At 45.6% G+C, this 25,803-nt stretch overlaps 3 protein-coding genes across 23 annotated transcripts in view; 1 reads left to right on the forward strand and 2 right to left on the reverse strand.

The window, feature by feature from the left end:
- Positions 1 to 11,252, reverse strand: part of TTLL5 (tubulin tyrosine ligase like 5) — a 128,949-nt gene extending 117,697 nt beyond the window's left edge. For 9 of the 15 annotated variants that reach the window (XR_014852535.1, XR_014852536.1, XM_085061708.1 and 6 more), the window contains exons 1-8: positions 11,114 to 11,251; positions 10,482 to 10,611; positions 6,599 to 6,708; positions 4,689 to 4,771; positions 3,785 to 3,891; positions 3,130 to 3,260; positions 2,527 to 2,609; positions 462 to 531 (exon numbers count right to left, since the gene is read on the reverse strand). Coding sequence is in view for 13 of the 15 variants with exons in the window: in XM_085061708.1 (XP_084917834.1) it covers positions 462 to 531; positions 2,527 to 2,609; positions 3,130 to 3,260; positions 3,785 to 3,891; positions 4,689 to 4,771; positions 6,599 to 6,708; positions 10,482 to 10,561 (664 nt within the window). In the remaining 2 variants the exon portion in view is untranslated. Of the gene's footprint in view, positions 1 to 461; positions 532 to 2,526; positions 2,610 to 3,129; positions 3,261 to 3,784; positions 3,892 to 4,688; positions 4,772 to 5,782; positions 5,894 to 6,598; positions 6,709 to 10,481; positions 10,612 to 10,687; positions 10,730 to 10,752; positions 10,812 to 10,836 lie in introns of those variants that run through there. The other 6 variants (XM_085061700.1, XM_085061703.1, XM_085061702.1 and 3 more) reach the window with 6 other exon arrangements.
- A 40-nt stretch (positions 11,253 to 11,292) lies between these two features.
- ERG28 (ergosterol biosynthesis 28 homolog) lies at positions 11,293 to 13,954 on the forward strand. Of its 4 annotated transcripts, XR_014852538.1 has the most exons (5): positions 11,390 to 11,657; positions 11,846 to 11,936; positions 13,153 to 13,271; positions 13,428 to 13,600; positions 13,815 to 13,954. XR_014852538.1 is itself a non-coding variant. In XM_085061741.1 (4 exons), exons 1-4 carry the CDS (start codon positions 11,525 to 11,527, stop codon positions 13,505 to 13,507), a joined length of 423 nt encoding a protein of 140 aa, XP_084917867.1. In that variant the 5' UTR covers positions 11,390 to 11,524; the 3' UTR covers positions 13,508 to 13,954. The 4 variants fall into 4 exon arrangements, 2 of the variants coding, with proteins under 2 accessions (XP_084917868.1, XP_084917867.1); XR_014852539.1 differs by lacking the exon at positions 13,153 to 13,271 and having other exon boundaries at positions 11,293 to 11,657; XM_085061741.1 differs by having other exon boundaries at positions 13,428 to 13,954.
- Positions 13,955 to 14,399: 445 nt separating this feature from the next.
- Positions 14,400 to 25,803, reverse strand: part of FLVCR2 (FLVCR choline and putative heme transporter 2) — a 33,393-nt gene continuing 21,989 nt past the window's right edge. The window contains exons 6-12 of one of the 4 annotated variants that reach the window (XM_085061718.1): positions 22,445 to 22,555; positions 21,911 to 22,016; positions 21,325 to 21,436; positions 20,862 to 20,917; positions 19,172 to 19,271; positions 18,907 to 19,047; positions 14,400 to 16,035 (exon numbers count right to left, since the gene is read on the reverse strand). In XM_085061718.1, the coding sequence (XP_084917844.1) occupies positions 16,034 to 16,035; positions 18,907 to 19,047; positions 19,172 to 19,271; positions 20,862 to 20,917; positions 21,325 to 21,436; positions 21,911 to 22,016; positions 22,445 to 22,555 (628 nt within the window). In that variant the 3' untranslated portion in view covers positions 14,400 to 16,033. The other 3 variants (XM_085061719.1, XM_085061721.1, XM_085061722.1) reach the window with 3 other exon arrangements.

A 25,803-nucleotide genomic window follows, 5' to 3' on the forward strand; every position in this document is an offset into this window, starting at 1 on the left:
CGTGCTGGACGGGGGTCGGAGTGAGCTCTGTTCCCGTTTTTTCCATTCTTCTTCTTTTTCCTTGTTTGGACCCCTTCTCTTCGATCTGCTTTGCCACCCGGAGACCCAGGAGGGCCAGAGGACAGCAGAGCTCTCCAGGGAGCTCCACCCGGCCCCGGGTGGGGGCGAGGAGGAGAGGGACTGCGTCTGAGAAAAGGACTTTTTAATCAGGTTGAATAACTGCCTTTCACCTTGTTTTTTCCCCTTCCCCTGTGCCTTGTAGGGCACTCTGCGTGGTTTTGTTAAATAAATAGTTTTTTCTTCACTTCCATCTAAGAGGTTCTGTTGTGGGTGGGGGAGGGGGTGTCGGGGCCCTTCGCTCTCGGAGGAGAGTTTTATCATTAACCCGGGACAAAAGGTTGCAGAAATCCTCAGATGCAGGGCTGGGAGAAGGGAGAAAAGCAATTCCTAAGCACACTCACCATCTATGAGCAAGGGGTTGCTGATGTAACGAGAAACCAGGATGTTGTCTTCCACAATAATTTGGCTTGGCTGCAGAAGAACAGAGAATTCAAGAGTGAAAAAAAAAGGAGATGTAAGGAGTAAGAAGAAATTACATCAAATCCACCATTTTTTCCTGCCTTTCCCTCCTAAAGCTACCCTGTACTGGTAACTATGCCTAAGGAAGGAAGAAATAAAACCAAAACGAAAAAAACAAGACTGTCAGTCACAACACATTTAAGGTAATTAGATCCTAAAGAGAAGTCTGGGAATGATTACACTGCCAAAGAAGCCTGCCCATTGAATTTTCCAGTAAAATACTTACGAATAGAATACAGATTTAACAGCGACATGGCAATGATGCAAAGTAGGCAGGGAAAAAAAAACCCCACATCTAAGAAATAACTGTTACTCTGTTTGCTTCTCAAGGATTTAACTAAACCTATGGAGAAGGGGTTTAGAAGACACAGGAAGAAGTATGTAACCACAATTGGTGAGGAAGTCACAAGTGAAGAAAATGACTCAATCTGTGATCTTTGTAACTACATCCTGGGCTGGTATCCAACTTTTCTGCCTACCTTCTACTGAGTCTCAGTTCACAGCAGAAGCTCATGTACTCAAAAGAAGCTATACTTGTAGCTCAGAACAGAAAGCTCTAACTATAACAAATACACATCGTGAAGTCATGGAATCTGTTGAAAAAACTTTTACTTTTTGCTGTATGCAAGCCTCTCTTGTAAGCAGTTTTAACTACCCAACAATTTCTTGTACAACATTTTCTTGCCTTCAATTTGCAAAAGAGGCAAGAGAACCACAGGATTCTACCTTTATTCAAATTTGCATGCATTCAGCCACAACACCAGCATCATGAGCAGAAAACCTAAGCATATGAAGTGCTTATATAGAATGCGAGAGAACAAGCTCAACTTCCCTCAGAACATTACACAGAAGTGACAGACTGTTCTGCATGGATCAGGGAAATGCAAAGGTTTGTTATTTTGGGGGTAGGGAGGTATTGCTGTTTTCAAAAACTTTTGTGATGAGACTCTGAAAGACACTCTTTCAATAGCATCACACTGAAGGAAACTGGCCTGTGGGCCAAACTAGCTGCAGTGTTTCTCAAACAGAAATACACAAAGGGATATTGGTCCCAGAGGGTATTTTCCCCAGGTCATGGCCAACTGCCATATGAGCCTGAGCTCATTCCTCCTTTTCAAGCAAAGAAAAACCTGAGTGTAGCTCTGGAAATACTTACCTCATATACTTGGCAAATTGCTCCCTTATTTTATGGGAAATGATCCAAGTACAGAACAGATGAGGCAGCAAGACCTCTTCAGTGCAGGGAAGGCTAAAGCAGTTTAAATGAGTGAAAACAAAATGACTCAACAGTCATTTTGCTGCTGAGCATACTTATTGGAATCCCCTCATGTGTTTGGCTCCTGTTCATTATCTATTACAACCTAACTCCCTGCAAAGCCCAAAAAGAGCAAAAGACACTAAAACTAGCATGTTGAGTTCAAAGAACTATCCCCATTACACCTCAGGAAAGGCACACTAGCCTTTAGATAACATAGCTTTAAGACTGATACACTTCCTACTGTATCAAGTTTAATTGAAACTAGCCTTTTCCATGGGAAAGTGGGAGACAAGGCGTCTGTTTGAGGACTGTTTAGGTCACAGAGGGAAACAACTAAGGAGAGTTCTGGAAGTCTTCCCAAGGTCAGCCTACTGTCAGCCACAAAGAGAACATGAAGCAGCACAGCTTCCCAAACTGTCTCAGGGTGTATAGGCTTGCTCCTAAGAAGCTAAAATTTAAAGGTAGACAGCAAGATCAGCACAGCATACAAAGAAATAAACTGCTTTTGGTTACAAAGCACAGGCCCAGGCAGGCTTTGCAAGTTGCTCAGGGCTGTTGAACTGCTCACCAGGATATGGCTGAAATTCAGAGTAAGGCCAGTGTGTGGTTAAGACGTCTTTTGCCTAGAAGCTGACATAGTTTTGAAGACATAGAGTTACTGAAGAGCAGCCCTTTCAGTGAATACTTACATTGTTTATCAGGTAGACACCTCGACCTCTGGAAGAGGCCACGGGCTTCACTATCCATGGGCCTCTGTCCTTAGTATAGGTACCTGGTTAAAGAAAACAATACAAGCCTGCAACATCTTCCATTTTGCTTATTAACAGAGTAGCAAGAATCAAGAATGTTGCCTACCTTTAGAGAACTCCACAAGGAGACCAAAGTGTGCTTTTTTGATGTGTTATTTTACCCCTTTGTAATCACTGCAATTATTACAGCCCCTCCCTGAAGCCCCTCCTGCAGCTCCAATACATACACTCTTCTGCCCTGTGACTCCTTTTGGCACTTCTCTCTTCAGTACTCCCAGGCATTATGCAGGCATATAAAAAGCCCTCAACTTTGGCGTCTTAAGCCCATATCAGCTTCTTGAGAACTTACACAGGCATGGAGTAAACAGCAGAGTAGAAATTACATAAAGAAATCATGTGGACCTTCTCTACTGTCTTTTCAGCTTCCTCTAATTTTGTTGCCTTGACCACTGGCATGATCAAAAGGCTAAGATATTAAAAATAATCCCCTTCCCCCCACACCCCACTATTTTGTTTTATGGGCATCACCAGCCATTCACTTACTGCAAAAGTCCTGGTACTCTGTCGGGAGGATAAAGGTCTGAGGTAAGATATGGAACGTCTTGAACCCATGGGCCAGCTGCATTCGACAGACATTCTTGTACAGTCTGTCCTTTCGTGTCAGTTCATATGACCTGAAGTCCCAAAACAAGAGACTGTTTTTCCCCCAACATTACAGCAACCTTTTCTCCTAGTTACTGAAGTATGTGTAGCCTTGTCAGGCGACTAAACGCCAACCTGCAACTACTTTTGAGCTTTACTGCCTCTGCCTTATGGCTGTACTAATATCATTTGTAGAATTTCTTGCAATTCCCAAGACAGACTGAAGCACAGCAATCTGTTATAACAGTGGTTACAAACTTTAGCAGGTGACATAGGACTATCTCTCTAACTAAAAACCCAAAGTCAGAAATAATTTAATCATATTATAAAGAAAATGAAATTAAAAATCTGATATTTGGGATACAGACAAGCATTTCAACTCAAATACTATCCCATAAAAACCCTAAAGACCATTTAGAATGAAGACAGCATGTGGCACTGGCCCAACAATCCAGTTGGGATTTTACAGCACCACATATACTCTATTTGGGTATCTATGTTCAGATTTTTACAAATCATCACAGACGTTCAACAAAACATGGTATCAAGGCCTTACCTAGGGAAATGATTGACCTTCTGAATATCTGTAAGGGAGCGCAGCAAGTAGGGCTTCAAGTGTGATCCTGTCCACATGAGATTGTAATTGGTGCTATCAGGGTGAACCTAAAAAGCAACATAAACACCACACACAAAAACATAGAACTAATGAAAAGCAACACCACTTGTCCCTAGATCTACAAGGCCAAAGCAATTCTGGTTTAAGACAGTCTCCTCTACTATCTCTAATATAAGGGCAACTCCAGCCAAATTGCTGCCCCAAGGTATTCCCATGCTGGGAAATAACCATGCCAAATTTTTCTAAACAAACCTGTGAGTTTGTTATTTTCATAGACTGTTTAAACACAGTTTTTAAAGCATTTTAAATATCTTCAGGAAACTTGTCAGACCAATGTCTTAAGGTGGTGTTATTCAGGAAAAAAAAAAAAAAAAAATCAACCCTACACATTTCTCAAATTGTCATTAGCTACATACAGGACATTCTTTAGAGTAAGACAGGTGTTAAAAGAGAAGTGTGAAATACTACATCAATACTTCTGCGAGCTTGTAAAGGCTGAAAGATTAAATCCTTCAGATCTTCCCATGGGTGTAATGCTTTAAAAGCAAAAAGAGAAGAAACACATGACCAAATTTCAGCGTTCTTTTTTTCCCTATTTTTGCATGCTTAAAGCTAATGGGTTCTCCTTTGAGAAGGCAAAATCATGACGTATTTTCAGTCTGAATAGCAGAGTACATTAAAAGACAAAACCAAAAAACCTCAAGGGGGTCTGCAGCAACTTTCTGGTTCTAACCCTGCAGAGTTAAGAAAAAAAACCACCAACAAAACCCAGAAAAAAATCCACAAACATCATCATCACCTCCCAGCCCAGCACAAAATCAGATGAGAAGCTTGTTGCACTCACCTCATGGAATCCATGGGCAGTCAGAATGCTCCGAACCAGCCGGCTGTCAGTTCGCACAATCTTATAGGACATGTGGTAGTGCTCTGCAAAGAGGCAAAGAGACATGTGATTAGAGTCTGCACCTGGAAGAATAAACCAAAGTCACTGATGATACTGAAGAAAAGGACTCATCAAAGTACAGCTGCACTTAATTCACAGAGAGTAGCAGCACATAACAGGCAAAGGGTGATAGGAAATGCCTATCCATCACTGAACTGACTTACATCAGTCCTTAGTTATAATATAGTTGCATCACAGAATCCCATCAGATAAAAATAAAGCACAGGACAGCCTAATCAATACCCAGATTATTTTTTTGAAAGCATTCCATTATATAGATGGCCTTATAATTCTACAACCATGATTTCTGCTCTTTCTTCTCTATTCAACATTGGCATTTCTAGCTAAAAGTAATTATGTCTTATACCCCGCACTGACACGGCTAGCTTATATGATCACTTTTTAGATCCCAAAAACCCAAAATAAAGCAGTGAATTTTTGTTTGTATCTCATTCACCTGTACTGATCTCCCAAAAAGTAACTACAAATATAACAGGAAATAAAGTAAACAGTACAAGGAAATAAAGAGATAAACTCACTACGCAAGTAGAAAGTCATAAAAACGAAAGCAGTAAGCAGCCCTGGAGGTATAAGATAAACCAAAAGCAAGTAGAAAGACTAGAGGTCAGTTGTCATATAAAAGGATGCGGCAATCCCTAAGACAGTTCAAAGAAACAGAGAAAGAAATTGCAGTGCTAGAATACAGAACTGCCTGGAAAAGGCACTTCACAAATTTATTCAAACTGAGAACAAAAAAATGAAAATCAGATTAAGTTTCAGGAAATATGTTCTATCAACAAAAGTAAGTCAAAAAAGTAAGAAGTATCATAATCAGTAACCAGACAAAGCTGAAGGAAATTTAACAAGTTGCACTTCTCAGCAGTAAAATTGTTAAACCACGTGAGAAAAAGCAGAAGAGACTCCATGCTCCAGATAAAATCCGACCTACAGTTACCATCAGCTTCTGGCACCATCCAAGTATGTTTTTAACTCACATGAAAAGGATCAGGAGTTTCCACATATAAATCACCTTCTCCACCCCTTACCCCCATGAGCCAGAAGCATTTCTGCTTGGATAGGATATTACAAATGAAAGCACCAATTACCTAAGAAAAGAAAATGCAAGAGAAGAAAGAAGTGTCAGCACCTTCACAAAAAGATGATGAGTAGATTTTAGCTTTTCTCCAACTCAGCACATCTAGAATGAGCTCCCAGCTGTACACACCCACAAGTACTAACTTTTCAAATCCAAAGTGACAGTTTATAAGAACCCAGCCTCTTTAGAGACTCTCCCTTTTTTGACACTAGGCAGGTGTGGTCTCCCAGCTCAAGTGCTGCCAGTAATCATTTTGTTTATGGCCTTCTCACAATTGTGAGGCTGTAGACTCAGATATTTGCTACTACAGTTTATTATTGTTCATACAACTGTGGGGTTGGCTGCTTTATTTTCCAGTGACACACTCTCAAAACTCACTGCAATGACTGAAGGTCTTTGCTATAGTGAATTTATATTCTGGTTCTAAATTCTAGCATAGCCTCCAAGTTTAATATGCAAGCAGACAGTTCCAACTCAAAACACATCAGGGCCCAGTGAAGGGACAGACATTTATCACAATCCAAAGACATTATAAGCATTCACCAATGGATTAAGCATTTCTGAATGTCTCAGTCGACAGAGACCAGAGAGCATTGTAATTTCTTTCCTACCCAGAATTTCTTTCCTCTTCCCACCACAAGGTGAAGGGAACATCCAGGTAAGAGACTTTTACCTCACGCCTTCAAGCCAAAAGCTGGTACATAGTAGCACCCACCTCCAATTAGGCGGAGGTAGCTGTCCTTAGTCAGAATGGCTTCAGCATGAAACACCAAGACAGGGACCCGTCTGCAGCCACCACCAGTCCACTTGATACATGGATGATGCCTGAAATGACAACATAGTCGGTAAAAGCAACTCTTGAGCCTCATACACGCAGCAGTTACTTACAATAATGACACAGCAGTTCTCCATACTTACCCATCTAGCCTATGGACACTACATAAGCAAACACACCGGGGAAAGTAATGGAAGATTGGCTACGAGAATTGTAAACACGTCTAAGTGACTTGCAGCTTGGGTATAGAAAAATACATATAACATTCTAACTGTTGTCTATTTTCGTGTGTTTCACAAGTAGAACATCTGATGGCAGATAACACAGGACTGCAACAGACTTCAAGGCACTCTATCTAACATGTTTCAAATTCCTGCCCTGCTGTGGGAAAGGTCAAAGCACAGTGGTAAACTACACCTACAAGAATCCCTGAAAAACAGGTATGAACAGAAGCTTTGGTGACTTCTAGCAAGGACCAAGCTTCACAGTACATCCCTCCCTGCTTGCATGCCTCTGGTGCTGCCCCAGTTGGAAAGGTAACGAAAAGAAGCGGTAGTTTTGTGGTTGTTCCTAAGCTCTGCTGTGCTGACTTACACACACATGCTAGGCATCTGTGATGGTTCCAGGCTGCAACCTGGTTAGATACCAGGCACCCACCAAAGCTGCCCCATCATTCCCCTCCACAGCTGGACAGATGAGAAAAAATGTAACAAAAGACTCAGGAGTAACAAAACTCAGGAGTAACAAAAGACTGGCAGGGAGAGATGACTCACCAATAACCATCACAGACAAAACAGACCCATCCTGTGGAAACTAAGTCAACTTATTACCAATCAAAATCAGAGCAGGATAATGAGAAGTAAACCAAATCTTAAAAACAGCTTCCCCTTCACCCCTCCCTCCTTCCCAAGCTTAACTTTATTCCTGAATCTCTACCTCTTTCCCCTCAGCAGTGCAGGGAAATGGGGGTTAGAGTCAGTTCATCACATGTTGTTTCTGCCATTGCTTCCTCCTCAGGGAGAGACCCCTTGGTCCAGCATGGGGTCCCTCCCACAGGAGACAGTCTTCCCCAAACTTCTCCAATATGAATCCTGTCCACAGGCTACAGTTCTTCATGAACTGCTCCTACATGCATCCCTTTCCACAGGGTGCAGTACTTCAAGAACAGGCTGTTCCAGCATGGGTCCCCCACGGGGTCACAAGTTCTGTCAGCAAACCTGCTCCAGTGTAGGCACCTCTCTCCATGGGTCTGGAGGTCCCTCCCAAGAGCCTGCTCCAGCACAGGCTGCCCATGGGCTCCCAACCTTCTTTTGGGCATCCCCCTGCTCCGGTGTGGGGCTCCTCCATGGGATCTCTGCACCCCCACAGATTTCCAAGAACTACAGAGACACATCCTGCCTCACCATGGTCTTTACCACAGGCTGCAGGGAATCCCAGCTCTGGCACCAGGAGCACCTGCTTCTCCTCTGACCTTCATGTCTGCAGAGTTCTACCCGTCACACATTCTCACTCTTCTCTTCTCTGGGCACTATTACCCTCATGCAATAACTTTTTTTCCCTTCATAAATATGTTATCACAGAGGTGTTTCCACCATAATTTATGGGCTTCATCTTGACCAGTGGCAGATCCATTATGAAGCATTGACTCTGTCAGACACGGAGGAACCTTCTCCAACTTCCCACAGAACCCACCCCTGTAGCCCTCCCACTACCAAAACCAGGCCACACAAACACAATAAAGCACCCTTGGTACTCAGCTATAAAGGGAACCTTCCAGATCACCCTCTTTTTGAGTTGGTCTTGCCAGTCTGAGTTCTGTTTAATTCTGTTTAGTTCTGCATTTATTTTACTGGGTATAACTTGGGAGAAGCCTTACAAGCGTTCACAGCTACAGTGCTCTGAATTTATAGCCTGAAAACAAAATCTATAATTCACAATAAACCACAATTGCTGGTATCCACACAACCAGACCTTGCAATGCAGATTCCAGCCGCCAACTTTAGAACTGCAGATCAATGCTGTCTGTCTGCTGTTCTTGCCTGGAGTCTAGAGTTCACAAAAAAGCACTAAAGCAGAGATGGAGAGACTAGAACAGACTAAGCTCAACACAATGGATAAAGTTATGTATTCTTTCCTTTTAATTCCTGTCAGATACAGTGGAATGCATGCCCAGGATTCAAGAACGATGCTCCCTAGTGCATCACTCAAGCTACAGTCTGTGAGATGCAGTGATCAGTTCTGTAAAAAACAAGACTGCGCTGAGAAAAATCATCTCCTCTCAGGAATTAAGGACACACCAAAAAAAATTAAGACCTGTTATATCAAATTCTAGGATCACATAAAGAAAAACTGTCAATCTCCCTAGGCAAATGAAACTCAGGCTGTTTATTACCACTGTGCAAGGAAATTAAAAACATCAAAAAGTTAACAGAAAACAAACTGAGGGGATGGAGAGACGTCTATCTACACCAACAAAAAGAAATACAAAGAGTAACAGAGATACACAGAGGTATTTGTCTATGAAATATACAAGATTATTGTCTGCAAAAGGTTTGGAGAAGCTACACAAGACAAAACACCTCCAACACTTAGAACACAGGAACAGAGATAAAAGGGCAACTTCTGGATGCTAGGACAAGGGCTCTCAAGCATAGCTTTGGTCCTCTTAACAAAGTTTCTACCATTATCACCCAGACAAATTAACTTCACAGCACTCCCATCTGCTTCATCTACCTCTAAAAAATGATTTAAAAAAAAAAAAACACTACAACTGGGGTGTAATTAGCTATTCAGACTGGAAGGGACCCAAGAAGCTTCCAGAATTGACACTGCAGGCCAGAGCCTTATGTAAGTGGAAAAGGAGCTGAGGCAACAGGACAAGAGTTTATACTAAGCCTGTCCTGAGGATTTGCAGCAAGGCTCAATCCTCTAGGTGACAGTCATTCATTCCTAGCATGACCCTTGGTCACCTGATGCAGACATACTGTTACAGTTACAGTCTAGGTGAAGTTACTTCTGGACCTTTCCATCAATAAGGATCTAGCTAATCCAAGGCAACCACTTGCTATGAAGCAACATTTCTCTAAATGTCTTAAGTCACTCCAGTTTGCAGCTGGGCACTCAGTCCCAATGTGCACCCAAAAATACCCTAACAGGACATAGTGAAAAAGGTCCAGGTGAAAGAGAAAAGGGATTTTTCTACGGGTAAGAATAAGGGAGCAATTTGTTCACAAGCAAAGCTAAAAGAAGTTACTAAACAAAGATGGAAAAAGCATTATGACTTGTTACTAGTAACAAGTACTAGTACTTGTAAGTACTTGTACTAGTAAGCAATATGAACTCCAGTAGCTGAGTTATCACAAAACAGTTTTTTTCAAAGGACATAAAATATTGTATATCACTCTACTGTACATCAGATTTCTATTCTCTGAAGCAGTAAAAGCAAAAAAAAAAAACCCAAAATACAAAAAAATACCCCAAAACACACACACACACAAAACAACTACCAAAAAAAAAAAAAAACCAAACCCATAGAGACAGATTTCATCAAAAACGTTCCCAGCCAAGGAACATGACAGAAAGAAATCCATGAAACTATGGACTTCAAAGCAGACAAGGAAAAGCTGCATATCCAACCCTGATGAATGTGGTGGTCTTTTAGGCTACAGATGTAGGTAGCCTGCCCATAGGCTTGAGGCCCAAACCAACCATCATAGGTAAGATAGTAAGAGGGTAAGGAACACATCTGTCTTTTCAAATTGCCACAGATCGACCAGAAAGCACAGGGACACAGAAACAGCTCAGAGGTTTTTTTCCTACTTACTCCAGTCCATCTAGAGCATCTTCTTCCTCCTCTGAGGACGAGCCAGTTTCCTCCAGATCTTTAGCCATCTCAACTGGCATTTCCTCTGGGAGTTTTCATACAGCCCAGTCCCAGTTGCAAGAGCAGTTACCTGCAAAAAGGATTAAAAGCAGGAATGCATAGCTGAGCAGGGCAGCTAGAGAAATCAGGTAACTCCCCTCTCCTACCAGAACGTATTTCTCACAGGACTATCAACAAGTCTGTTAAACATCTGTGATCTGTCAAACACCACCTCCGAGCCAGGAGAGCGCAGAAAGCAGCATCACGTTCCAGCAGATTACTCCACACCTGCCGTGAGAGCCACTCGGGCGCTTACCGGTAACGCGCGTCCCTCCCTGCCCTGTCTCGGGCCGCAGAGCCACGCCAGGCCGGCCCGGCCCCAACGGGAAACGCCCGCCGAGACCGCCCCGCCGCCCGGGGCCAGCCGGACACCGTAACGCCTCCACCGGCGCAGGGGCGGCCCTCCGGCCCGGACGGGCGGCTACGGCACGGCCTACTGCGCGCCAGGCCAAGCACGGCGACCTCCGGCGACCCCAGAAGAACCAAGAAAGGCGGGGAGCGCCTAAGGCAGCGGGTCCCCGCGCTTGCCGTACCTGCCCCGCAAGGCAGGGCCGGGCGCACAAGGCAACCGCGGCCCCTCCCGCCGCTTCCCCGTTACTACAACAACCGGCCGGCGGCGGCCCCGCCCCGGCGCGCAGGCCCCCCGCCACCTCACTGCGCAGCCGCGCTCTCCCCGCCCCGCCGCAGCCCCGCCCACCTACACCCGCCGGGCGGGCGGGGACCAAGGGGGGCCGGAGGCGGGGCCGCCTCAGCCGTGGCGAGGGATCCGATTGGCGGGAGAAGCCCTTACGTCCCGTGGCGCGCGCATGGAGCGGCGCGCAGCGGCCAATCGGAGCGCTGGGCGGTGGCGCGGGCTGGGCACAGGTGCCGCCGCGGGAGCGCCGCCGGTAACGGGTGGGGACTCGCCGTGGGCCTGGCGGGCGCGGTTCGAGCCGGCGGGGAGGATGAGTCGGTTCCTGAACGTGCTGCGCAGCTGGCTGGTGATGGTGTCGGTCATCGCTGCCGGGAATACCCTGCAGAGCTTCCGCGATCACGGCTTCCTCTCGGAGAAGCTGTACACCGCCAGCCCCGGGCTCGGTAAGGGCCGCGCCGGCCGTCCCGGCGCCTGGAGGTCGCCTTCCAGCCATGGGCCTTGGGAGCTCCACGGGGTCCTACCTCGGGGGCCCGGGAGCCGCCTACTGCCCCGGCGTGCACCTCCACGGCGGGACTGGGGGCGGCAGGCAGGCCGTGTGTAGTCTCCATGTGCTCCCCCCTTCTTTACGCAGTGAATGGGCTCCAGGCTCGGACCTTCGGCGTCTGGACCCTGTTGTCATCAGTGATCCGCTGTCTCTGCGCAATCGACATCCGTAATAGGACGTATGTAAAGCAGCACTCGAGAAATCCATTGGTTTGCTTGCTAGTCGCAGCCTGAGTTTAGAGGGCAGCACAGAGGAGGTGGGGAATCAGAAGCTGTTCCTGAACTTTCTGTAGTGTTGACAGCATTCCCCTGAAGCAGCTCAAATTGCAGTGTGTAATTTGTGTGATAGCTGCTGCTCCCTTCTGCCTCTGTGGGGACAGCTGCATGTTTGATTTCTGTTCTTATCTCAGTCAGAAACTGGTAGATGTGAGAAACTTACTGTCACAAATTTCTGAGCTCCAGCTTGGAAAGTGTTTTCTAATGGTGTTGCTGCTCCCTAAATGAAGTAATTGCTAATGCTGTGGTCTGACTGATGCTGAACACCTTTTACTATGGCAGCTCAGCTAAAGTCTGGGACAGTTTCAGATGCCCCTTTGGAGTGGTCTTAACAGGTTGCATTCTTTCATACACTCTTACCTGAGGCTGAGGACAAGGCCTGAGGAGCAGCCTGATGCAGAGTGAGGGACATGCTGTTTTCTCCCTGTGTTGTCAGAAATGTTTCCAAGAGGGGTTTCTAAGCAGGCTGACTTGGGGTCTGTGCTAGACAAAGCTTTTATTGAAGGCTGCCTAAAACACTTTTGTCACTGCTTCCCCCAGCCCTGCAGCAGAGGTCACTGTTCACCTGGCAGTATGCCCTTGGATTACCTAGGTTTATCTGAGGTAGGGAGGTGCAGGAACTAAATAATGTTTTTAGGGGGTGATGGCAATGCCAGTTACTGTGAATCAGTTGTTTCTTTGAGGAATTTTATCTTGCACCTCTTGGATCTGCTCCCTTTTCAACAGCTGTGGCCCACAGAGGGTAGCAGAGCACAGGTGGGAAGACATTGGATGATGTAGCTTGAAGTCAGCCAAGTCCTGTCACCTTAGTTCTCTGCTCATCCAGTTCTCACCTTTTTTGTGTGTGCACATACTTCTCAGTTTACTGGTGCCCTACTCATGCTCTTCCGTCTTCACCCGCCTTTGGGCCAGATAATGCCTGTGGTTTTCAAGGCACCATTGCACATGCTGCCCTATTCTCCTCTCAGCTGCTGCTCCTCACTAGGCAAGGGACAAAGTGCCCTCTGTGCTGCCAGTGAGAGCAGATGGGGCAGCATGCAGGTTTGCCTTTTCTTCCAGTTATCCAAACTCATGCCTGTAGTATGATATGATTACTTGCTTTTTTCTGCTTTTCAACAGCCTCTATCACATCACGCTCTTTACCTTCTTTTTGGCCCTTGCTCACTTCCTCTCCGAGGTCTTCATATACCACACTGCAGCCTTGACGATTGGAGTTATGGCACCCCTCATGGTAGCAAGTAAGTAAAGCTCTGCATCCTCCCCCTACAAACTCTCCTTGGAGCTATGACACCCCAGAAAAACTCCCCATGCAACTATGGCCTAAGGGCAGGGAGGGGATACCTCACCTCTTTTCAGCATTTTTCTACACAACTCACCCTGTGTCTCTATCACAGGTTTCTCTATTATGGGGATGTTGATTGGGCTGCAGTACCTGGAGGTAGAAGCACTATCACAAAACAAGAAGAAAAACTGAAGCTGAGGGCTTTGTGTAGGTCGTAGTCATCTACCTTCACTGCCAGACTTCCACAAAACTCAGCTGAACTTCTCCAGAACACCAATCCCACTGGTGGGTCAATGTTGGACTCTGTCAATCACTGTCATTACCAAGTGGTTTTTGTCTTGTCCAGGCAACATTTCAACTGAGTGATGTCAAAGACCAAGTCCCAGAGGAGTTTGCGTCAAAGCTTATGGGAGGCAGTTGGTGACTGACTCCCTGGGTAGCAGGCAAAGTCTCGGGCATACCCAAAGCACTAAGGGCTTCTCTCCTGGTGTACTTGTAGGGAGAAGGTGCAGAACTACCCAGGATTTGCTGAACACTTCAGGCCAGAAAGAGAGAACAGGTGCTACCCCTGGCAGTGCTGTGTAACTTGCATGTGTGTGTTCCCCAGGGGCCATTTCTAATAAATGACAAAAAACTGCAGTGTGCTAGGTTTGTCTTTCTGCTACACAGCAGTGCAATAGAGGATCAGAGCCAACAGCAGCTTCTACTGTATGCTGCAGAGTACATCATCTCTCTACAGCAAACCTACCTTTCCCTGACTCCTTGCCACAAAATTCCAGGTCTGACTGGTCACATAACACACATGAAGATGGTTGTTGCAGCTCTCTCTTCTGCAGAATGCTGGTGACAGCAAACTCAAACTATGCATCTGTGAGTGAGGACTGAGCTATAGTGCAGCTATAATACACAGCTGTAACTATAGAAGATGAAGAAAACAGCAACAGGTTCCGTTGACATGGAGAAGATAATGTCCAAATCAGTGGGCAGCACACAGAATGCAGAAAAGAAGCAACAGGAACTCCTAGCTGGGAAGACAATTCACATGGCAGAGAAAGAGGAAAAACAAAGGAAAAGTACACAGTAGTAGCACTAGGCAGAAAGATGATTCTATTCTGCACAACATTTCAGGCTATTAAATGAGCCACATGTAGACTGTTTTCAACCATTTAATATGAATGTGTCAGGTTTCATTGTACAATTCATATGGCTTTATTTTACATTGAAATTTCTATTAAGAATCATTCTAAACCCCAGTTTTCAATCCCAAACTATCAAAGATAGGACTTCAATCATAGAATATGCAGAATTAGAAGGCATTCATCAGGATCACTGAGTCCAACTCCTGGTCCTGCACAGGACCCCCAAGAATCACACCATGTCCCTGCGAGTGTTGTCTAAGCACTTAATGAACTCGGGCTGTATCAATATGTAGTGTATCAAAAAACTGTCACAATTTCACAAAAAATATGTTTTGTCAAAAATAGTATGTCAGAGAGGAGTATTTTTAACCATTCCACCTCAGTACAGCGTTTATCCCCTGCCTCAAGTTATACACACGTAACTGTATGATCTAAGGAGTATAAGGATACTTGATGTCTCCAGCAGGGGTGGGATGCTGGAAAGGAAGAAGTGCTAAAAGGATCTACATTTTGTGTTCAGAAGATAAAGAGCATACAGATGGGCAGTGTCTATAAGACACAAATGCTGGTAAATGGGCACCTTCTCCTGTTCTCTATTATGAAATGGGAAGCTTCCACACTGGATTCCCATCATACCCCTCTCTGTGGCTGTGAAGAGCCAACACAGCTTTGGCTGGTTTTCTAAACAACACTTCACAAAAGTTTGTATGTGCTGCTGAAACATGCAAAAGGCACTTTATGGTGAAGGAGAAAGATATTTCTCAGCCCAGGGAACTTGTGGTTTTACTCACTCTTGTTGCTAATGTAGTGATGAGCTAGATTTAGGCTGCAGAACTAGTCCTTCCCTTGAGCTAGAAGGAGGCATATTGGTATATTTTAATTACTCCTAATATATAGGAACATCAGGGCAACTCCAGTGAATTCTGAGCAGAGGTTTATCCAGATTAAGAGTAATTCATCTGGGAAAGCCAAATAATAAAAACAGCTGGCAGCAGACAGTGCACTGCTTTGCATTTGCTGGTAATGTACTGAGGCCTCTGCTACCACCTGTGCAGCACAGAGCATCACGGGAACCAAGGCAGAGCAATCACTCTTCCCAAGATCCAGCTGAAAGCTCTTCCAGGGCTGCTCACAGAGTAAGTGTGGTTCAGCTTCTGCCTTTCATGTCACAGCCACATGCCAAGTGCCATCTTCATGCTCAGAGTTAAGCCTGGTACTGTGGCTTTTCTCTTGGCACATGTGCTTTTTCCAAGCATACATGGTGGGCCTAGGGGGACACAGCAGATTTTCCCAACTTTTCCTCCCAAACAGCAAAGTCTTCAAACCAGCAAGATGCAAAGATAAAACCAAAGAGAGCAACCCCCCTCTTGTTTTGCTCTTTCATGCTCTCCACAAGCAGTTCACTGGGCTCCTGTCCTGAGGCTGCCCCCTCATGCCATGGGGTGCATGTCACAGCATGATGGTGCAGGTAGAAAAGATGGGAATGAGGGGGGCTGTATGTCCTAGCTCTGCCACATCTCCATTTCATAGCCGTGATTCCTCAAGGACTATGGGATTAGCATAGGCTTCTGGCAACACTTTCTGCAAGTCAGAGAAAAACAATATGGTTAGGATCCTGGGTGGCCAGACGAGGCTTCAGTGACATCAACTGGCCAGAGCCTGGCTAGTTTATAGTACCCTACTAGTGTGCAGAAATCCCCAAAGAAGAATCACCATCCTCAGAGAGTGCAGCTGGTTCCCTCTTCCTTCTCTAGACACTTTGGCTGCCTAAGCAAGGGGCACTGGGGCAGCAGGACAGTGCAATGTCTGACTTTAAGCTACTTACTGTAGTCCTCAGAGCACTGTTAATTCAGTGTGGACCTGATACCACCAAAGGTATCAGACCCACAGCTAACTCACCAGCAACATTGCACTGTAGCACAAGCTCAGCCTCAAAGCATGAAGTTGCAGGGCCAAGGGAAGGTCTTGGGAACTCCTTCATGCCATGAGGCAGCAGTGTCTGTGCAAGCACCAGAGAGAACTTGCATCCTGAACATCCTCAGCAGGCTGAGCACAACTAGCTCCTCATCCTTACTCCAGCATGTCTGAGGCCTCTTCAGGACTCTGACACATTGCTTGTCTTGCTCATCTTCAAGTCTTTTCATCACCACCCCCAGTTCCCATTTAAGGGCTGGCACTCTCTGTCCTTCTTCCCTTTCCCCAGCTTGGATTTACAGCTGAGTTAATTCCACAGAGTGGTTCCTTCTTCGAAGTTCATTACTCATATCTAAAAGAGCCATAAGAAATAAGAGGCAAACATACACAAGTTTTTTTTCCATCCAAAAATCCTGTAGAAGAATTAGCTTAATTTCTTGAAACCTTAAGATGGAGGGAGCAGTAGAGTCATTTCCCAGAGGAAAAGCAAGGAAAATTGAGACTGCTGCCCAATTATCACCCTATCCTTAGCTTCACGGAAGAGCCAAACTGACACAATTCCAGTTCAGCCTTCCTGAGTGGTTTGACAAGCTTGGCTTCTGAGCCTTTCTTGGGTGTGTTAGGATTAAACTTGAGACGACTTCTTCGCAGAAATCAGTGGATTTCTGATATGTCTCGAGTTCTGATTCTGCTTACAGTGAGACAGCCCAGCTGTCACCAATTCAGAAGACAGCATGCTGACTTTTAAGGGTGAATGTGGAGTTTCCTGCTGCCTGGGCTCTGAGTTTACTCACTGCATGGCAAGACTGATATCTGAGGCAGAAATCAGAGGTGCACAGGACAGAGGTTGACATCCCCAGTGCAGTTCGAGAGAAGTCCAGGCAGCATGTAAACAAGAGATATGAAACAGTCTCTCATTTTGAGTAGACTCTTATGCAATCTGTAGGTAGAAAGGTTTTACAGAAGTCAGCAGCAATATCCCAAAGCAGAGGAGTGTGATAAAGAAAGCTTCAAAGAGATGCCTGGAAACAAAAGCCAGGAAGTGCAAAGAGGGAACTTCAACAAGCAGGAAGGGCAAGGGGTGCATGAAGCAGTGCCAGAGGTAGGAATAAGGGGAAATCTGCATTTAGACTTGGGGAACTCCACCAGAGTGCACCACGGAAGCACTCTAGCAATTCCAAACAGGCTCCCCAATCATCTCTGGGATCTGAGCACCAGACATCTGCTCTGGAGCTACAGGAACAGAGATTTAGATTAGAAAGTCTGCAGGACTCCACCACCTTGGGAAAGGAAGGCTGCACTCACAGCTGTGAGTCACAGTACTGGTGGCCTGCCTATGGCATTAGGACAGGTGAAGAAGGCTTATTCCAGGAGAATGCTGTGGGAAATAGTGTTGAAGACTACATCCACTAATACTATATCCCTCATCCACTAAGTGGGTCACACTGCCAGAGAAGGAGATTAGTTTTTTCCTTGGGATTTCATTGCTGCCCAGCTGAAAAATCAATAATGGATAATGATCTCAGGGCTGTACCAGGGTAGGAAGCTTTCTCTTCACATCTTTAACTTGGGTGCCAGGGAAGTGCAGACTTCCCTACAAAACAAATTCAGTCTCCATATTGGGCCTTCTGTTCTGTTCAGAAAGGACTCCCCAGGATAATGGCCCATCTTTCTTTACGGAAGCAGTTTTGATTCAGGGCAAACACAGCCTCATGCTTGAATCTCCCTTGCAGTGTCTCTTTTGCAACCTGGATATCAGTAGTAACACTAGCAATTGTACCAAGCTACATCTGCTAACAAAAGCTCTGACATAGACTTCAGCCATCAAAAAAGTTCCGGTATACCTCAAGTGGGTTTGCCCAGTTCATGCAGCCACAGCTTCTCAACAACTTGGTCCCAAATCAACACCACATGTACCCTGCTAAAACTGCCAGTCTGCATCATGGAGACAGCTTCAGAAGCATTTAGCCTGGAGACAGATCTTTCCCTGCCCATGCGGCTCTTCCTCATACTTCCACCAAACCGCAGCAGTTTCATGGTCCCTGTAGCACATGCTCTAGTCTTAGCTGAGTTAAGGCTGATTTTCCCAAGGGACTCACTCTGCTTTTGCCTGTTAGTCCTGTTGTCTGTGACTAAGTGATACACACAGTCTATCACACCTTGAAAACCAAAGCATAGCATGGATAACTTAGCAGACCAGCCTCTCAGTGTGAAGCAGTGGACAATGAGTAGTAAAGCATACCACACCCAAGCAACAGCTGAGAAAATGCAAAGTGCCACAGAGATTAGCAAATCAACAAGCACGGAGTTTTACCATTTTCAGGCATTCTTACACCACAAGGCACCAACCCAATGACTCTGTTCTTGCTACATTTTCAAACTTCACTCTTTAAGTTGGCTGTGCACCCTGGCTGTGACCAAAGCCATTTCTTTAAAGGGTTCCTGGTATCACCTCCAGCCAACAATCTGGACTGTAAAAATAACATCAGAGAAGAGGCTTCGAAAGTCTGCACCTCCTCTCCCTAATAAATGACTCACAGTTCAGTTCTCCATCTGCTCCAGCACCAGGCTTTGCTTTGCTGCACCTAGCTGAATCCCTACACCTCTGTCTGACATGGGTCTGGGAGGATCTCCACCCTGTTCTTGGAAGCTGTCTTGTCTTTCCTCTCAGTTGAATACCTGAGAAGGTCAGAAAGATTCTTGATACTCTACAGCCATTGCAGTCACCCCAGAAATGCCATTGGCTTGGTGCCTGTGCCTCCCCATAAGTGTTCAGAGAAGCAGATTAGTGCAATTCTCATACCTTGGTGTGTATAAGCTAGTGAGCAGGAGTGGGAATTGATGGGGTTAGAGTAACAAGCTACAGTTCCATAATCCATGATCTGATTGCTGCCTTGGAGTCTCTGTAATGATAGTCACAAGTCACCATCCCAGAAAGTACGGAGGCAAGTAGGAAAGGAAATGAAAGCGGAGCAAAATAAGAAAGGGAAACAGGCAAAGGAAGAAACCAGTAAAATCACCCAAGCATGTGTAAGGCAGGTGTGCCACATAGAAAAGCTCCAGTACCTGACTTTGTCAGAACTCTCCACAAAGGCAGCACACAGTGCCCAAGCCCAGCTGGCTGATCCCCTGGCCGAGGCATCCATCTTAGTGCAGAACACCAGATTCAGCCTACCTTCAGTCGAGCACCTGCGGTTGGTTGTTAAGTTTGAAAAGTACTCAGGTGAGCTCAGCCATGTGGAGGCCACATTTGGGGGTGTAGTGGGGTGTGCAACATGACTTCCTCAGACCATGTCTCCTCAGAGGGAAGGAGCTGCCTGTGAAATTTTTGACTGACTGAGACCCGTTATCCCACACACATCCCTCTGGTTCTTACTACTGTCAGTTCTGGAGGCTTTTAGGCTTATACAAATGACACCTGCACCACCTTTGCTCTGATCACAATGCTCTTCCCCATCCTGCAGCAAGCTCTTAACAATAGTATTTAGACTGAAAAAGATTTATACTAAAAATGGCTTAGGCAAAAATGTACAATTCATCTGATGAGAGAAATGTCAAACAAAGAGAAAGGACCTTACTACTAGGAGGCATCACCTTCACTGCCAAAAGACCTCAGGTCCCTTCCTGGGCCTTCCACATACGTGTTATGAACTAAACTCACAGTGCTACGAGCACTGGAGGAGGGCAGCACTGTCTTCTGAATAGAGCTGATTCAAGCCAACAGAGAACTGAGGTTTTCACACTTTGCTAGTCAGGGTTGCTGATGGTTTCCTGACCATTGAATAGATATCTCTGCTAACGTCCTAAAAGAGGAGCCCAGAGAAGTATGGAAAATACCCTCAAGCAACCAGTCCCCTCCCTTTTCCTAGAGGGAGAACTTCTGAGAGTATCCTCTGCAATGAGTTCAGAGGCCTTCTCCTACGTGCAAACAGCTCCATTTATTGTACAGCATGCCACAGGGACATCACACCCCAAGCTCTGGTGTGCAAGTTGCACTGGCAGACTTGTCAGCAGTACTATGCAAAGTGTGAGCAGCCAGGTTGCTCAAGCCCTCATTTGGGCTTTGTCACCTTAGCTTTCTCCGGTCACATACACAGAACCTCACTTGGCAGCTGATGGCAAGGTACAGTAAGAGGAATAACTTCCCAGCCTAGAGGCCTAGAATCATAGATTCTCAGCTCTAAAAAGGAGCAAAGCACTGAAGGCCTCAAGACATTGTCAAGGGAGAGAAGTGAGCACAGCACTGCCCTGCATCTGGCCCTAGCAGGTATGAAGCCCCCCAGAGGACCAGAGCCTACAGGTTCTGCATTACACTAACACTGAGCAAACAGAAGCCCCAGCAGCTGGCAGCATTGGAATTACATCTACCTGTTTGAAAATGCCAACAAGGAGCTTCCCCACGAGCCACCCCCTTTCCTAGAAAGGCGAGAGGTTGAGTGTTGTTCTGAGCTAATAGCAGGGGCACAGCAGGGATTGAAGGGGGTTTTACTCACTGTCTGCTCTTTTTCCAAATTGGCCTGTTGTCTTCGGAGATCAGCCTTAATAAATGCTGGAACAGAGAGAGGAAAAGAGATGTGAAGGCAGTTAAGTCATCATGAAGCACCCAAATCAATTTCCCCAGGACTCAAAGGAGCAGCAGAAGCCCCAGAATGGACAGGAACACACTACACTGAGCAAGGGAAACCATTCTCCTGGATACGGCTGAGAGCACTTTTTAAATAGGCAGAATAGAGGTTCTTTATTGCAGCATGTAAAAGGTACAACTTCAAGACCCCAGCCAGAGTCAGGGCAAAAAGCCTTGGCTCTTCTTTGTAACACAGACCAGATGCTTAAAGAAGAACAACAGCATTGCTATGCGACTGCTGTGTTGGTTCTGCCATTTGCTGCAGGCACTGCAATTAATATGCCAAGCCCAAGGCAAACTCAGAGCAGAAAAACACTGAAAATTTTAATTACCTGTAATGACAGTCCCCAGGAGCAGGAATGAACAAAGGAAAAGGTTTCCTGCCTTTGTCCCAAAGCGATCCATGATTTGGCCTTGGCCAATGGTGAAGGCAATACCAAAAATCTACAAAGAAAGATAACGTCAAGCTGTACTGTTATTATAAAGCAGCCCAAACTGTTTTCCATCTTCACCAAAGTATCAGAGCAAACAAGCCAGCCAAACAGTTGGCCTAGCAACATTAAAGTTCGGTTATAAACACATCCAGAGGCACCTCCTTGCAGATCATGGGATGACAGATGACCCTAAAGGCTGGAATCTCATCTCTCACTGGAGATGAGCCAGGTCCTAGACTGTTAGGAGCTATATCGGAAAAGGCAAGGATGACTGGCATCCTGATGTATTTTCTTAAACAGAAACAGAATGGGTGCAACTAGAGAAATGCCATGAGGAACATCATTCAAAAAGCCAGGTCCCAGGGTGCTTAGATCTGCACTACATTACACCAATAACAGACAAGAAATAGCACTCTAGGCTTGGAACTACAATTTCATCTGTTTGCCTAAAAAGAGGCAAGCAAAGGGAAAACAGCACACCTACCTGTGCCGAGACATTAAGGAGCCCTGATGATGTTCCTTCTGATTCTGGGTATGTCAACTCTGCAGCAAACTCAAAGCCTAGGGGAAGGTATCCTGTCATGAAAAACCTGTAAAGAAGTACACAGAAAGGACGACTTGGCAACTGCCAGAAGGAAGACAGAAGAGGCACAGTGTAGACCATAACTCTAAGGGGCATCACTGTCAGCACAAATAGCCACGGCAGCCCACATATTTTTCACTCTTGTTCACTGATCATCTATGGGGCTGTGGGTACCACTTACTTTCCAAATGCTTCCACTTGATTACCTGGAACAATTAAGACAGCTGCAGCTGAGCAGGGTCACAATAATGTCCCTGACTAATGAAACACATAAAAGTGAGAGATAGGAAGGGCAGATCGTTTTGTCCTTAAACCATGCAGGAGCCATACAGATGCTATGGCTCTCCACAATGCCTCCCACAGCAGAAGTTCTGCCTCCCTGCTCATCCCCTAGCAGTTCACATGTCGAGGAAAGCAGCCTGCATATGAACTCACCCCAGCGAGCCAGCAGTCACAAAGACCACCCAGAGGCGGCCCAGGCTCAGAGTGAAGGTGTAGACTATCATTCCCACCAGAGACATGATATAGACAACTAGTGTTGTCTGCCTGCAAGAAAAAACAATAAGGATTTTATTTAATCCAGTCAGGGTTTTATTTAACCCAGTCCTCCTTTCTGCCCACAGATCTTGGTAAAGCTTGTGGCACATGGTGCCACACAAAAAAAGATTTTAATTTTCACAGCTCTCTTGACACTCAGAGAGAGGAACTGGACTGACAGAGAGCACAGAAGGACCTGCACACAAAGCAGGGCAGCAGAAGAAGAAAGATCCTACCACAGGCTGAAAGGAGCCTGGTCATATATGGGTACCTGCCACTTGAGGGGGGGAACAAGAGCCAATTAAAGAGATCATTAATATTTCTTAAGCATCCTCTGTAATGTAATGATTTGAACATGCTTACTTATAAGCAGAAGCCAAGGAGATCAAGCACTCTCAAGCAGGAACATAAAGGAAAGAAGTGTCAGCGTGTCAGCACTGCTAGAGTCTTATGGGCCTGTATTTTTCAGTGCTGTCCAAAACAGCCTTAATTGCTGCTCCTTTCTGTTGTTCAAACTACCTGCTGCATTTGGAAAGCTGACATGAAAGCCAGGTTGCCCTCACAGCTTCACCCTCAAGCCATGTCAGCATTTAGCAGGGACAGTGCTAGTTCCACAGCCAACAGCAGCTGAGCCACAAGCTCTTGTGTCTGTGCAAAGGAGACAAAGATACCCTGTGCTCAGGAAGCATGCCAGACAGATCCTGGGAACAGCCAAACCTGCAGCCAGGCCACGCAAGGATGACCAGTGGACTCAGTACTGCGAGATGCAGCAGCCCAGGCCAGCTTTTACCGCAACATTTAGCAATTGTTATCCTTGACTAGACACCAAGAAAACCCTTCCCATATTTAAAAAACAAGGCACTTTCTAGTACAAGAGGTAGCAGTAGGTCTTCACAGTATATAGTTTATAGGAGGGAAAGGAGGGAAAGGAGGGAAAGGAGGGAAAGGAGGGAAAGGAGGGAAAGGAGGGAAAAGGTAAATATTTTACCTGACTGAAATTCCACCAGGATTTTGAAAGCAGAACAGTTATCAGAGTTGATAAAACCTTTCGATCATTGTCTTTTAGGAAGAAATTAAATGTATTACCACAAGCTACTTGTGTACTTTCTCCCAGATTTAAGTCTTAATCCATTAAAGAATGTTTTTGATATCAGTTCCTACAATTCTACTGAAGAAACTAAATCTCAAACTATTTTCACTTTTCCTTTTTAATGCAGATGACCACTGTCAAAAATCCAACCCCAAGCAGGCAGTCAGTATTACAATGTGTAAGAAAATGTTTCCAGCACACTGAATTACTACAGATAAATCCAGTCTGTTCCAGCTAAGGTTCTGTCGTCCCTCACTGCTGCAATGACTGCAGTCAGTGGGGCTCATGCTCATGCATCAATTCTTATCTAAATACAGGCCTGAGAAGCTAATTTCAGGCTTCAGCTATTGATCCATACACAAGGTTCACCAAGAACATTTAATGTATTGAAAGGCTAAACAACATTTTGCTGTGGTGAGTAATTTTGTTGCGTTTCAAAGGAGTAGTTAAATCCCTTAACCTCCAATGCTGTATCATTTCTAGAATATGTTCTTTCCAATGTTTCACTGAGGAAAAAATTGATCTGTGAAAGCAGCATAAAGGGGCTGCTCACTTCTGTTATAATCCATTGCACAGAGCTGCTACATGGCTGGCACAGAACCTAGAGGTTGCAGAAGGAGAAGAGCTGAAAGACTGAGCAGACAGAGAGCAGTCCCACAAAGAGTTGCAAGTAAAAGTCTTTTTCTGCACAATACAGGTTCCTCAAGTATCTCCCATGAGCTTTTATGCCTCCCATGCCTTAATAAGCAGCCGTGGAGGAAAACGATGACAATGAAAGGAATTCAAAGCTAGAATTACAGTTCTGTACTATGGCACTCTTCTCCAGACAAAGGTGATGAATGAGATGGTGACCAGATGTGGTCAGGACTTTGTTTCCCATTGGTGCTATGTCATTAATCAAGCTGCAAGAGGGAAGTTCCCAGAACATGTTGTGCCCCACTGAGAACTAGAGCAGGCAGACTCATAGCTGCAGGCAGCTCTTGAAGGTGCTCTTCACTGAAACTGAACTACGTAGAGGACAAAATGGAGAAAGTGATCTTTCCATGGGTACCTCATCTAGCAAGTTTTCCTCACTGACATCCCTGAATCATTAGGCTGTAGCAAGACAAAATGAATCAACAGACCTTTGTGAAAGAACAAGACCATGGGCTTGAGTGCTATGGGAATCACAGACCAGGAAGTGCCCTGAAGCCATGAACTGCTGCCTGCTCACCATAGCCCCTCACAGGACCTGAACAGACAGCGCTGAATGCAAATCTTGCTGCAGGAACTAGTCTTAAGCACACAAGCAGACTTCTCCCAAACCGGACTTTAGCAAAACCCTGCTCCTCCAAGCATGCCACTCATGACAAGAAAATGAGATTTAGTGCTCAGCAGTGCAAGAAATACACAAAGTTTTTAAGAAGGTTTAACTGAGATACTGATAGACACTCGTGCCTAGGGAAACAAAGAAACCCCTGGGCAAAGACACCAAGGCAGGGTGTTCTCAGGAAGTGGCCTTTGACACCCTGTTCACCAGAAGACAAGAACACTCTGTGGCCCTAGGGGCACCAGGGTATGGAAAAATGCCCAGCTTTAGCTTAATAAGCCTCTTATCATAGCCGTAAATCTCATGGGAGTGAGAAAAGCACAAAGAAGGAGAAGCAGATTCACAGAGGACAGCAGCACTGCATTCTGGTGTTTTTAGCAACCTGCTCCCATGATGGCTCTACAGGGACTGACAATTTTCATTGTCTGGAACAGAAACTGTCTACTTAACAGGCTGATTAGTGCAGTGAGTACAGGCTGGAAGTTAGGCATCCAGTACAGGCTGGAAGTTAGGCATCACCTTAGGAAAACTGGGGTTAACCCAGCCCTGTGCTCTGGGGTGGGGAAAGGAAGCCTAGTGCACCCATGTAGAAGCATTGCTACGAAGGCACCAGTGCCAAGTCTCTGTGGCAGAGCCAGAGGGAGATCTGTGCAGGACCCGACATGCTTGTCACTTAGATGAACCTAACCTGCCCTGACATTCATTTGCCCTCCCAGTCACATTCCCTAACCTTCTGAAGAGGCAGAATAAAGAGCTTACACAAGGGACTGTGAGAAAAAAGAGACATTGGGGAAAAAGCCAGACAGGGCCAGCACCAGCAGGGAACAGGGCTGAAATGAAGAACACAACTCCTGCTGT

The sequence above is a fragment of the Lichenostomus cassidix genome, chromosome 5 (genome assembly GCF_008360975.1).
Source record: "Lichenostomus cassidix isolate B80296 chromosome 5, HeHo_3.0, whole genome shotgun sequence".
In the NCBI taxonomy this organism is placed as follows: domain Eukaryota; kingdom Metazoa; phylum Chordata; class Aves; order Passeriformes; family Meliphagidae; genus Lichenostomus; species Lichenostomus cassidix.